This window comes from Monodon monoceros, unplaced genomic scaffold (genome assembly GCF_005190385.1).
Source record: "Monodon monoceros isolate NGI ecotype Baffin Bay Population unplaced genomic scaffold, NGI_Narwhal_1 Super_Scaffold_9, whole genome shotgun sequence".
NCBI classification, from domain to species: domain Eukaryota; kingdom Metazoa; phylum Chordata; class Mammalia; order Artiodactyla; family Monodontidae; genus Monodon; species Monodon monoceros.
In genome coordinates this window covers 25,193,654-25,207,551 of record NW_021703786.1, presented here as the reverse complement: position 1 = coordinate 25,207,551, position 13,898 = coordinate 25,193,654, and the positions used below count along the sequence as shown (strand labels likewise).

The 13,898-nt window shown below is 51.1% G+C and overlaps 1 protein-coding gene across 6 annotated transcripts in view; it reads right to left on the bottom strand.

Moving 5' to 3' along the window:
- Positions 1-13,898, bottom strand: part of CCDC57 (coiled-coil domain containing 57) — a 107,588-nt gene that overhangs the window by 72,804 nt on the left and 20,886 nt on the right. For 5 of the 6 annotated variants that reach the window (XM_029213204.1, XM_029213206.1, XM_029213209.1 and 2 more), the window contains 6 exons: positions 11,720-11,821; positions 10,130-10,287; positions 9,891-9,965; positions 8,369-8,569; positions 2,169-2,327; positions 9-171 (listed from right to left, as the gene is read on the bottom strand). In XM_029213204.1, the coding sequence (XP_029069037.1) occupies positions 9-171; positions 2,169-2,327; positions 8,369-8,569; positions 9,891-9,965; positions 10,130-10,287; positions 11,720-11,821 (858 nt within the window). Of the gene's footprint in view, positions 1-8; positions 172-2,168; positions 2,328-8,368; positions 8,570-9,890; positions 9,966-10,129; positions 10,288-11,719; positions 11,822-12,318; positions 13,687-13,898 lie in introns of those variants that run through there. The other variant, XM_029213208.1, reaches the window with a different exon arrangement.

Sequence of the window (13,898 nt, the reverse complement as noted above, 5' to 3'; positions counted from 1 at the left end):
GCAGAGACCTGGTCTCTGGCTGCGGTTAGGCCCTGAATCAAGTCCTCAGCCCGCCGGTACTGCTCCCGCTCGGCACCCTCGCAGCGGCGCTGCCAGTCCAGCTCCAACTGCACCTTGTCACGCTCCAGGCTCTGCTCCCTCTCTACTGCCAGAGACAGCTGCTGTTTGTACCTGCGGGGGTGAAAACCACCAACTTGAACGTTTTCCTGAGGTCCCTTTGGGCTGTGACGTAGCTGAGGTGGGAGGCGCCCCTCCTGGGGCCCCAGGCCAGCCGTGTTCACGGGCTTGGCTTACACCTTCACACAGGCCCAGGTTCAGAGAGGAGCAGGCGGCCGGGTCTCCCAATACCGAGAAACCCAGCACTGTGGAAGAGGAGGTCAAACTCAGTAAGAGGAGACAGGAAGAAAGGCAGCAAACTCAGACAAACAAGAAAATGGTTGCACTAGAGAAACGCGAGAGGGTTCACAGCAGAGCAGACAGAGCTCGATAGTCAACAGTGCGCTGAAAGGTCAAACAGAACTCAGAAGACCAGCGTCCATCTACCAGGGGGTTGGGAGAAATCAGAATGGAAGGAGGAAATAACCATGGAAATAGGAGGAAATCCACCATGGCTGGAGAGGGATATGCACCTTCTGCCTGAAAGCTTCCGAGTGCTGGACAGGAGGGGCTTCAGACGCCATGGGGAAGGTACAGACCGCCGGCTGGGATGGAAGAAAAGTGCGTGGGGGAGTGAACCGGACCCGCATGAGGCTTCTCGTCAGCCACACAGAGCAACGCAGGGTGAAGGTCGTTGGAAGGCCTCTCCCCCGGTGGGCAGGGCTGTGACCAGGGCGGGATGGTAACACCTTCTGCAGGGGACACCGAGTAAGGCTCCATCCTGCCCACTTCAGGGAGATTCTCCTGCTGGCCGTGCTGAGAGGACCACATGGCCAGGACAACCCCGGCTGACAGCCGGAAAGGAAACAGACATCAGACCCACAGCCGCTGGAACTGACCTCCGCCGACAACCTAGATGAGCTGGTAAGGGGAGCCCGAGCCTCAGAAGAGAGGGCAGCCCGGCCGACACCTTGATTCCAGCCGAGTGAGACCCACTTACTTGGGGGACCTGGCTGCCACAGAAACAGACCCTCAACAGAGGTGATGTAATTAGCAGAAAAATACTTTAAAACAGCTACTGTAAATATGTTCAGAGATTAAAGGCAACCACACACATAACGAGGAGAGAAATGAAAAGTGAAATGTCTGAAATAAAAAACCCACCAGCCTTCCTGGCAGATGAGACCTTGTGGGGAAAGCCTTAGAGGCTATCAAAAGAACATCAAATTAAAGCAAAGGAAACAGAAGAAAGACAATAGTAAGGATAAGAGCAGGTATCAGTGAAACTGAAAAACAACTGAGAAAAATCAGTGAAACCAAATGCTGGCTCTTTGGAAAGATGTGTAAAATGGATAAATCTCTAGCTAGACTGATGGAGAAAAAAAGAGACAATACAAGTCACCAGTATCAAGAAGGAGAGGGGACACTGCTACAGATTTTACACATATTAGAGGGACAATAAAGAAATACTATAAACAATTTTATGCCAATAAAGTCAACAATTAGATGAAATGGACAAACTCATTGAAAGATACAAATTACCAAAAGCGACACACACACAAAATAGAAAACCTGAATATTCAAATAAATATCCAAAGAAACCAGACACAAGAGACTATGAACGGTAGGATTCTACGCAGATGAAATTCCAGATCAAGAGAAACCCACAGTGACAGAAAGCATCCTGGCAGGTGCCAAAGTGTGAGGGGACTTCGGGCTTCGGGCAACGGAAGGGTTTTATATCCTGACTGTAGTAGTGGTTATACTGCATATTTATGTACATATTCGTTGAGATTCATCAATCGTACAGTTAAAATTGGTACATTTATTATATTTCAATGATTTCTCAAGAAAGAGAATACTATCTTTAGCCAAGTGCTCATTCCAACTGATAGGAAAAGACACTAACAGTCAGACAAAAGACCTCAGAGGTGATTCCTGACACAGGACCAAATGGCACACACACTTTTACAGCCCTGGTGCAGACCGAGAACCGCGCTCTGTGGGAAAGGCCTCCTCTGACCACCCACCCCGCTGCCCCATCTTCATCCCCTTCCCCCACCACATGGTACCTTCCAATGTCCTGCTGGCATCTGGCCAGCTGTGCCTTCAGCTTCACCTCTTCTTCCTGCAGCGACTGAACCTGAAGGTCTTTGGAGATCATCTCCTTGGAAAGTTGAGCAATCTGGGCATCCCAGCCGGATTTTAGAGCTGATGCATCTTCCCGAAGTCTAAACAAAGAAGGGAAGCTACGTGAATGGGGGCATGGTTCTCACTCGAGCTCTCTTTTACAACAAATACACACACACACACATGCACACAGCCCTCAAAGGAAATGCTACAGATCAGGGTCTCTTTCACACTCATCAGGGCAGAGACTACCTTGCCTAGATTAAGAAATGGTCCTACCCAAGAAGAAATATACACCCTTCCCTCCCACCAACCCAAGCATCGACTAACACCTGCAGAATGCCAAGCCCACGCCAGGTATGCGGGGAAATGTGTGCCAGGGCGTGTCTCTCGGAGCCAATGTTTGTTTTTTTTTTTTTGCGGTACACAGGCCTCTCACTGTCGTGGCCTCTCCCGTTGCGGAGCACAGGCTCCGGACGCGCAGGCTCAGCGGCCATGGCTCACGGGCCCAGCCACTCCGCAGCATGTGGGATCCTCCCGGACCGGGGCACGAACCCGCGTCCCCTGCATCGGCAGGCGGACTCTCAACCACTGTGCCACCAGGGAAGCCCGAGCCAACGGTTTTGAACCAGTGCCATCTGACTCACCTGGGCACCCCTTGCCATGCCCGGCATAGCCCTTCCACATAGAGATATTGAACACATATCTCCAAATTGAACAGCAAGATAAGGTTCTACAGAAACCCTTTACATTCCTTGGTAGAATCACCAAAAATCTGATAAATCTCCCAAGAAGAAAAACTTTAGAAAAAACACCTAACGATATTGACTAGAGTAGCCATGATATTAACCACACAAAGCTCGCAGGGTGGTCACCCTATTTGCAGCCCTGGCCTGTTTCCCTCCTAATCTGCACTCAGCATGCTGTGGGGTAAATGCCGTGATCACTCACTGGCCACTGCCCAGAGCCACAGGCCCACAGGTGGGCCACGGAGTGCGGTGCAGAGGTGGACGAACCGTGGGAAGGCAAATGGCTGTCAGCCGATAAGGCCTTGGATCAAAGTCCCGAGTGCAGCTGCCCTGAGCCTCAGACAAAGCTCCATCCAAACGTGGGCAGAGATGGGAAGGAGAAGGGAGCAGGTTCCCTCATGGGAAGCTTCTTTAAACATTTCAGCTTAAACAGGCCTAAACGTCAAGGCCGGTGTGCTGGGGTGTTTTTTTAAAATAATTAAAAAATATATATTTATTTTTATTTTATTTATTTATTTATTTGGTTGTGCCAGGTCTTAGTTGCAGCTCGTGGGCTCCTTAGTTGTGGCACGTGAACTCTTAGTTGGGGCACGCATGTGGGATCTAGTTCCCTGACCAGGGATTGAAGCCGGGCCCCCTGCATTGGCAGGCAGATTCTTAACCACTGCGCCACCAGGGAAGCCCATATAATTTAAACAAATTACTTCTAGCACAATATGTCCAGAGTCATACTGACTCTTAACTAAGCTCATCCTAATATCACAAGGGGCCACAAAAAGTTGGAAACTGCAGAACTTGTCCAGCTAGGACACAGTGCTGGTGTCAGAATGGGGGCTGGAGCTGCTCCCCTCTGGGTCTGCCCAGCACCCTCTCTCTGGGGTGGCACCTGCTCTGGTCCCATGTAGTTGTCGGGGTGAGAAAGTAGCAGGTGGGGGCCCAGGAATCCATGACAAAGCTGGCCCCCAACCCAGGCACCGACCTGGAGCCAAGTCCACATGGGGAAGTGTGTGCGGGTGGGCTGGTTGCTCACAGCATCCGGGCTTCACCCTGGCTGTGCCCCACCAGACACTTAGCCCTGGAGCCTCGAGTGCCCCATGTCTGACGTGACAGAGGGAAATGAAAGGCTCTCCTCCGATCTGTGTGTCGCTGGAAGACAAAAGGACACGAGATGCCTGGCCTGCCCTGGAATTCCAAAGCACTCCTTCCCCTCTACCTACTTACTCAGTGGCAACTTTGCTCCGAGGCCGAAGGACATCGGCTAGGAGGTACTTTGTAACTGGACCTTATCTGATTTTCCGGGTGGGAAAGGGGAGCAGCTGGCGGCCCTGGGAAGTCGACTGCCCAGGCCTCACACATCAAGCAGGACATCCAATTTGAGCTTCCCATTACAGTCCCTGATCTGATCCTTTGTGATTCCATGTGTGTTGGGCTTCCCCAACTATAAGAGAAGGTGCTGGAGCTCGAGAACCATATTTTTAATTCTAACGAATTCCCACGAGATGATTTGCACACAGCAGGGGCTTTGCATGTGTCCATGAATGGGACCCTGGTTCCTGCTTCACTTTGCCAAGACCAAGCCAGCACAAGCAGGCCTGTGTTCTGGAGAGCAGAGAGCTCGCCCTCACTGAGTCCTGGCCTCTGATCAGCATTCGGACCAGCGCTGCCCAGCACTGGGCCATGGGCCACATGGGCCTCCCAGGTATGTGGCCAATCTGAATTGAGATGTGCCTTCAAAACTTAGCACCAAAAAATGCAAAATATCTCAATAATATTTTTTTCAGGCAAGTTTAGTCATCCTTCTTCAATAACTTTATATTGATTACTTATTAATGATATGCAACAACATGGCATTTTCGTTAAAGTAAGTTCCCTACATATGAACCTTCAAGTTGTGAAGTTTCAAAGACGTGAACGTGGAGCTTACTAATGAAGACCTGATGGAATTGGAGACCCAGAGAAAGGATGAAGAGAGACACGAAGATGAAGAAGTAACTGAAGAACTGAAGAGATTCACGACGCAGGAAATGGCAAGGGATTTTCTTTATTTGAGGAGGCACTGTTAGTATTTGAGGCACAGGACCCAAACGTAGAATGGTATACGAAGGTTGCAGCGGCCGTTCAGAATGCAATCCAGTGCTACCATGTCATCTATGACGAGAAAAGAAGAGCTACTACCCAGACATCACTGGGTTGTTTCTTTAAGAGGGTAGATAGAATTGAATCCAGCAAGGGACCAGAACCTGTGCCATTAAGGTCAGGTGTAGATGAAATTGCAGCTTGACCTCCATCTCCAATTGCTGATGATCCTTCAGCTCTACCACCTCCCACCTCCTCTCCCTCCTTCAGTCAGTAACTGTTCTTGCCTATTCACTTGATGCCAGCCCCTCTATGCCAGCTGTTGTACTGCACTACTGTACTTTCCAAGGTACTGTACTATAAGATTAAAAATGGTTTATTTTTTGGGCTTCCCTGGTGGCACAGTGGTTGAGAGTCCGCCTGCTGATGCAGGGGACACGGGTTCGTGCCCCGGTCTGGGAGGATCCCACATGCCGCGGAGCGGCTGGGCCCGTGAGCCATGGCCGCTGGGCCTGCATGTCCAGAGCCTGTGCTCCGCAACAGGAGAGGCCGCAGCGGTGAGAGGCCCACGTATAGCAAAAAAAAAAAAGTTTTATTTTGTGTTTGTGTGTTTTTTATGTATTATTTGTGTGAAAAGTATTATAAACCTATTGCAGTACAATACTATATAGCCTATTGTGTTAGTTGGGTACCTAGGCTAACTTTGCTGGACTCATGAACAAATTGGACTTAGGAACGTGTACTCGGAATGGAACTCATCCATATGTAGGAGACTTACTGTATACTAGGTTAGATATAATGTTATTGGAGTTAATTTCTTTTTTTTTCTTTGTTAAAATATTTATTTATTTATTTGGCTATGCCGGGTCTTAGCTGTAGCATGCGGGATCTTTTTAGTTGCGGCACGCAGGATCTTCAGCTGCATCATGAGAACTCTTAGCTGCAGTATGTGGGACCTGGTTCCCTGACCAGGCATTGAACCCGATCATTGGGAGCGTGGAATCTCAACCACTGGACCACCAGGGAAGTCCCCTGAGTTAATTTCACCTATTTCTTTTTGCATCTTACCTCTGGGTACTAGGAGGTTAAAGTGCACCGTATTCCATGTGATAGGTTATACACCTGCACAGACACACATGGTTCTCACAACACTGTCTCAGGTCATCATTTTTCTACTCTGCCATCCACAAACCAATGGTCTCAGGAAAACTATCACAAATAGGCCCAAAGAGACAGCAAGCTCACAGTATGGGCCGTTTTGTTGCTGATTTATAAAGAGTATGTCTGAGAATGAAAAGACACTGATACAGACACTAAGACTTCTCCTGGGAACCCAATGATGCTGCTTGTCATGGCCACTTGACTAGTCCCACGGAAGAACAGGAAGGAACGCAAGGGTGGACATGCCAAGAGGTGAGAGCAGAGGAAGGAGGCCTGCCTGCAGGAAGCTCTGTGCACCCGGATATTGGGATCTGAGTCGCCATCCGTGAGAAGGGCCCAGGGAGAGCCTGTCCAAACGGAGGAGAGGCTGGGGAAACACACGCCCGTCAGACTGAGCTGCCTCACCCCTCCAGCTACCGCTGCCTGCGTTTAACAGATCAAACAATATAACGTGTGACTCTAAGGAAGCTATCCTGAATAAACTTTAACTTCCTGGTATTTTATAGTTTAAGAGCCATTTTCCCCATAAGTAGAAATATAACTTGGTAGAGAATTCTCTGTAAAAAAAAAAAAGAGACAGAAATATTTTCCAAACAAAGGAGAAAAGCCAGTTGCTAACAGTAGGCTCTATAAATGACTTGTCTTAATCATCTTCTGTAAACACAGCTTCTCTAAAGATCACTTCCTTACTGGCCGCCAAAAGGCTGAGTTCAATTATGACTTCAGTTACAGTGGTCCTTTGCAGACACCAGGCACAGTGGGACAGAGTGGCTTACATGTCATGGCCTGGTTAAGATGCCGAAAAAGAAAACTGGGTTTAAAAAGAAACTAGTTGGGAATTCCCTGCAGTCCAGTGGTTAGGACTCTGTGCTTTCACTGTTGAGGGCCCGGGTTCAATGTCTGGTTGGGGAACTGATCCTGCAAGCTGCACAGTGTGGCCAAAAAAATAAAAAATAATTGTAAAGAATGGTTTTTGATTTAAAAAAAGAAACTAGTTTATGGAGAAACTAGAACCTTTGTGAAAAATGGTGCATCCACCGTGGAAAACAGTTTGGCATTTCCTCAGAAAGTTAAACATAGACTTACCGTATGACCTACAGCTCCACTTCTGCGTGCACACCCAAAGAACTGAGAAGAGACTTGAGCAGATATTTGCTCACCCACAGTCACAGTAGCACTAGTCACAGCAGCCAAAAGGTGGAAACAACCAAAATGGCCATCAGCAGATAAACTGATAAACAAAATGTAGTTCTATACAAACAATGCAGCGTTATTCAGCCTTAAAAAGGAAGGAAATTCTGACACCCGCTACAACGTGGATGAACCTTGAAGCCATCACACTGAGTGGAACAAGCCAGTCACAGAAGGACAGACACTGTAGGATTGCACTCATGTGAGGTCCCTACGGTAGTCAAATTCACAGAGAAAGAAGGTAGGATGGTGGGTGTCAGGGGCTGGGAGAGGGGGATGGGGAGTTACTGTTTAATGGGCAGTTTTAGTTTTACAGAGAAAAGAGTTCTGGAGACGAATGGGGTGATGGTTGCACAACTGTGAATGTACTTAATGCCACTGAACTTAAAAATGGCTAAGATGGTAAATTTTATGCTATGTGTATTTACCACAAATAAATAAATGCACACATTCATACATACATCCACACATACTAACCACATACTTTCAAATAAAGGAAAATGAAAAAAGAGAATGGTTAAAAACAGTGACAGAGGGGCTTCCCTGGTGGCACAGTGGTTAAGAATCCGCCTGTCAATGCAGGGGACACGGGTTCAAGCCCTGGTCTGTGAAGATCCCACATGCCGTGGAGCAACTAAGCCCGTGTGCCACAACTACTGAGCGTCTGCTCGAGCCCACAAGCCACCACTACTGAAGCCCACGTGCCCTAGAGCCCGTGCTCTACGAGAAGCCACCGCAACGAGAAGCCTGCGCACCGCAACGAAGAGTAGCCCCCGCTCGCCGCCAACTAGAGAAAGCCCACACGCAGCAACGAAGACCCAACGCAGCCATAAATAAATAAATAAAATTAAAACAACAACAACAACAGTGACGGGAGCTGCAGGAGTGACTCCCAACAGCCTGTGCCCACTTCCCGTCATCTGAAACAGGTTAACTAGACAGCCAGGCCCTCAGCCGCAGCTCACTTATCAATGGTGGCGTCCTTCTCCTTGATGGTGTCCGCCTGCCTCCACTCAGCCCTGCGGAGCTGCACCTCGAGGTTCTCGCAGTTCACCTGCAGCTCCAGGGCCCTGGCCTCTACCGCCTGCAGCTGCTCCGCATGGGCGCTCTTCGCTGCCATCAGCACCGTGTCCCTCTCCCTGGCCAGACGGTCTAGCTCCTCATGCCTGAAACACAGTGAGGTCCCCAGTGGCTCACATAGGCCCTGCTCAGGACCCCCGAGCCTAGAACCTTCCTCATTCTTCAGGAGTGCTGCATGCATGTCCTCCTGAAGGGCACTTCTGCCCTCTTCTCTCTGCTCCTCACTCCTCACACGAAAACACTGACTGAGAGATTCTCAGACGCCGGGCCCCAGCCCTCCCAAGCTCACAGTCCATGGGAGAAAGACCCCAGAACATGTGCTTCAGTGAAGGGCCACCAGCAGAAGCCGTACGGACTCGGGAAGCAGAAGGCAGGTGTAAACTGCCCTGGCCTCGCAGCTACGCCATTTGCTGGGCTGCTTTCAACCCGGAATCTGAGGCTTCCCAGAACTGGGGTCCGCGGGATGCAGGCTGCATGTCTGTTTTCGCTAGAGATGCCAAACCTACTGGAACTCTGTCAACAGAACATTCGTCTCGAAAATACACTGTTGGGTGCCGCTGACAGCTGACATGATGTCCATGATGTTTTATGCTTTTATTCTATTTGGTTTCGATGAAGAGTAAAAAGCCCTAAAAAATGTAATTCCACATGATTTCTTTCAGATTCCATCAGCATTGTTCAATGAGATGGTTAAGCCTTATTTAATCAAGTCGCATGCCGTACTTTTCATTCCAATTACAATCAATCTTCATCTTACTCACCTTGCAAACTGTTCAGTATTTTCCACATTCTAGTAGCAAAAAACTATACTCATGCCAGTTGCTGTACCCATTAGTTTCTGGCAGGATATACCTTTCTTTTTCACCAAATCACAACAAAAGTTTGATCATGACAGCTAGTGAAGGGAGGGAGTTATTTCTGCACTGCATTATTCTGTGACCATTGGTTAGTTACTTTCAAAAGGCAAACACCAAGACTCCAGGGCATGGACACCCCAGCCCATACCAAGGAACCAAGGAACACAGGTTTCTTGTCACCTTGGCTCCGTAAATAACGCCACCTGGGCTGCACATGACTCTGCGGGGTCACGCAGTGTGTGAGGACACAGAGCATCTGTGTGCACCCTGCTCCCAAGACTTGTTTCAACGGGTCAAGTATATTGGCTCTAAGTGTCAATCTGGATGGCTTTCAAGCAATTCATTTTACAAGGCCTGTTCTGTAATTCTCAGTGTTTTGATGATATTCCTCCAAACACACACAAATATACTAATTTGAACTGAAAAGTGAGGGGAGACCCTGGAAGAGCAGGCCTGACCCAGCTAACAGTCCCACAGAAGGGCTGGGTCTGCCCCCAAGGGGATCTGGGAACGTTTTCCCTCCGTTGACACTGGAGCCAGAAACACTCACTTCCTCCTAAACGTCTCCTCTTCTTTTTTCTTGGTGAGCTGCACAGAGTGAAGTTTACCCTCTAAGTCTTTTATCCTGAAAGAATCAAATATTAGTGGAAAAAGCAGGTAAGGGGCTACAGCAAAGCCGGCCTGGAAAAAGCCAGAACAGGCAGATGCCTCCAGGCTGGAGTCCAGACCACGCTAAACATCGGGCGCATTGGCCACGTCCACCCACAGGGAGATGGGGAGACTCCGCACCGGGCGTCCTTCACGGCAGCCAGGTCCCTGAGTTCCCAGTCTCTGTGCTGCAGCCTATCCTCCAGCTCTGCATTCACCGCCTCGGCGCTCTGCAGGGACTCCACAGCCTTCACCCCAGCCTCTCTCAGGGCCACGAGCTCTTTGTTCAGCAGTTTAATCTTTGAAAGAGAAGAATTCAAAATAAGGATATAAGTGGAACAAACTGAGGTGCTAGAGGTAAGCCTTACCATTTTATCAGAACTGGGAGCGAAGGAAAACTGGAATTTGAGAAGCAATAGAACAGTGAGTCTCCTCACATGCTCCCACAACCTTGAGAGCACGGGCCCCGTGTGAGTCCTTGTGGTACCCCAGCACCCGACTCAGGCATGATTTGATACTGGAATCACACAGCCAGATGGAGGCTGTACGAACGTGGCTCCCTGCTGAGTGACCCCACTCAAACCCCAGCCACACACTCAATTTTTAAATAGCTTCTCTGGGCCTCAGCTTCCTCGACTATAATGCAGAGGTGATGGTACTGCTGCCCCCAAATCAGTTCTGTGTATAACCTGTGATGCCCTCAAGGGGCAGGTGTTCAGGAGACCAGAACCGACTCGTGGCATGCCGGAGATGGGAGTGGGGCATACCCTGGCTCACCCACCCCTGTCCCCTGCTCCTCTGACAGGAGTGCCCACTGCACTGTGAGGCACAGGTTGGCCCTGCACGTCCCGCCTGCTCTCTCTCCCCTGGTGCTCAGAAGTCCTCAAAGTGGCCTCGCGGCGGGGGGGGGTTGGTGGTGTCACTGTGAGGCAGCCCCAGCCTCAAGGTCCTACTCGCCCTGGGTGCATTCCTCCAGGGGAAAGTCAGGGAGACTCCCGCAGAGGGGTCAGGCAGGGCCTGGTGCTGCCCCCTGGACTGCAGCCCTGTGGGGAGGCTGGCAGCCTAGAGGAGGGACCTTGCTGACCACTAGTGCAGGGTGTCGATCTTACTACTAACACCTGTCTGGACGCTGCCCAGATGTGACCAGCTGGGGCAGCAGGGCCGGGCCAGGCATCAACCCTGCTTCCTTGTCCCCGGCACAACTCCCCCTCCCCTCCAGGCTGCTCCCTGTCTCGGTGCTAAAGGCCAGGAATGTGTGCTCCTCATGTGTGCCCTGGCCATGTTGGGGCCAGTGCTTTAGAGAAGTCCTGTTCATGGAGGGGAGCCAGCACCACGGCTGGGAGCACCAACTGCAGACAGGCCTCCTCCTGAAAATAGGGGGATGAGTGGCACCTCCTCACAGGCCCATTCCAAGGTGTCACGCTAGTACACAGGCCAAGGACAGAGTTTGCGGGGTGGTGGTTTCTCCTGAGGGAGGCACTTCCTCAAGGTCAGGTAACTAGACCTGGACTGGTGGCACCAGCGTTCCTCTGGCTGGGCAGAGTGGCCGTACTCCTGACCGGGGCCCTGGCAGGCACAGTGGCAAGCATGTCACCTGCATGTCACCCCCAACTCTGTGTGGCAGAGACCGAGGCCCACGTACAAAGCGGGAGGCCTTCATGTGAACCCTAACTCGCAAGGGGCTTCTCACTTCTGCTGAGGAAATGATCACAGTCCGAGGGCGCCCTCTACCTTGAGCTCACGTGCTAGGACCACATTGCTCATGCTGTCAGCCTGCAGGCGGAACGCGTGCTCCCGCTTTTGCATTTCAGATTCAAACTCCTGGAGCAGCTCCTGGAACAAAAAGAGCTGGTGGTGAAAAGAGCACGGTGGGGCCAGCAAAGACCCACAGGCACGCTGAGGGCAGGAGGGACGCAGAGGACCTAGCAGAGGACGAGGTCAAGAGTGGGACTGGGGCCTGTAACGCTGCATGAAGGACATCGGAGGGCTCTTGTTCCCACCGTGGACGTAGGTTTGTCCCTCTCCCCTGTGGTCCTGTGGGGTTTTGCTCTGCACAGACAGAGCTGCTAGTGGACCCACAAGGAGAGACACCAGGCCCATGAGCTCAGAAGCACCCCTCCCAGCAGTTCTGTTGTTGGTTCCGTCTATGTCTCTCTCTAAACAACACGCCACTCTTCCCTCCACGCTACCTGCCGGCTTCCTGAGCAGCCCCACCCCACACCCCCGACACGGGGCTCACGGCTCCACTCCCCTGGCTGTGTAAGCCTCACCCACGGGCTGAACCCAAAAGTCCATAAACTATTACAACAATAAAGTGATTCACGGCTCACCCAACAGCGAACGATGATGACGGTTCCCATCTCATTTCTCCCAGAGTTTTCAATTCTCTGTCTCTCTCGCCGCCCCTTCTCTGTCTGGTTGTCTCCTGTTTCCTGAGTGGTGTCTGCTTCCCAGGACACACCCCATAATGTGACCCTTTCTTCTCCTGGGGTGTGGTCCCTCCAGGGCCCTCAGTCTCCATGCCCATCTGGTCTCTCCCTGGGCTGCCTCACAGCCAGCATCCAGGCCCGAGACTCACAGCTCCCCTAGGCGGTCCTCGGTATTCCTGGATGCCCTCTTCCTCTCTCCTGGTTTACGCCTGCTGGAAAGGACCTCCTTCCCCAGCTCAAGAGCTCCCATCAGGGTGAGAGTCCCACGATCCCCTGCCCCACTCGGCCTTCTCCCAGGGGGCTGGAGGGGGAGCTGCCCTCGGTTTCCCTGCCCCACCTCTCTCAGACTCACAGGCTTCCAGGTGAGGCTGCCAGCTCAGCCCTGTGACTGGGGCCACCCAGTCCTGGGGACTCGCCCAGCTCAGGCCCCCATTCTCCTGGCAGCCTCCTCCACTCCATCTCTTGGTTCTCAATGTTCTGAACTCAAAAGGGAAACAGAGGCAGCTAAAGGCTGACCCCTCGGCCCCGACACACAGCCACGCTGCACAGGGCTCGCTCAGTAGTTACACTCCAGTTAACTTCCTGAGAGGCTGTTACCCAGCCAGAGGCATCCACACCCTCACACCCCAGGGCCCCGGGCTTATATCTCTTCCCCCAGCAGTGCTGAAGACCTTGTCATGTGTCTTCTGTCCCAAGCTGAGGTTGAGGAGTTTGGGCCAGGCTCTGACTCTACAGGTTTTCTGGACGTTTGCAGCACCTCCTCTTTGTTCCTCTGAAACCCCTTTTGCTCATGGCTCTGGGGGCCTTTCAGTCTGAAGTCCCCACCCTGAGAAGTGGCTATGATGTTTACTTGATAATCTGACACCTTCCTGTTCTCTGCTGTATGTTTCTGGAATTTGTATTGTTAGATGAATCCTGGATTTATCCTCCATGTCTCTTAAATTCTCTCTTGGATTTTCTGTGTCTTTTTTCCATTTTCTGAATTAATTTCTTTATATATCCTTTTATTTTTTAAATTTTAAATATTTATTTGGCTGCGCTGGGTCTTAGTTGAGGCACGCGGGATCCCCGTTGCTGCATACAGGCTCTTAGTCATGGCATGGGGGATCTAGTTCCCTGACCAGCGATTGAACCCGGGCCCCCTCATTGGAAGTGTGGAGTCTTAACGATGGCCAGGGAAGGCTCTATACATACTTTTAATTGTCAAAATTCTTTCTTGTTATGATTGGCCCTTCCTCCTGGCATCCTGAGTTACGGATGCAAAATACACCCCTGGGGACACTGATCTCAGGAAGCCCCCACAATGTGCTCTTAGACACTGAAAATGAAGATATAATGGGATGAGTGGCTGGCTCTGTCCCCACCCCATTCCCAAGAGGCTCAAGTTCTCACCTTGGGGGAACGACACAGGAAGAGCCTCATGGGAAGGAGGGAAATAGCCAGCCCCTGCCCTGGCAGCAGGAAGGTGGCTACTCTCCCGG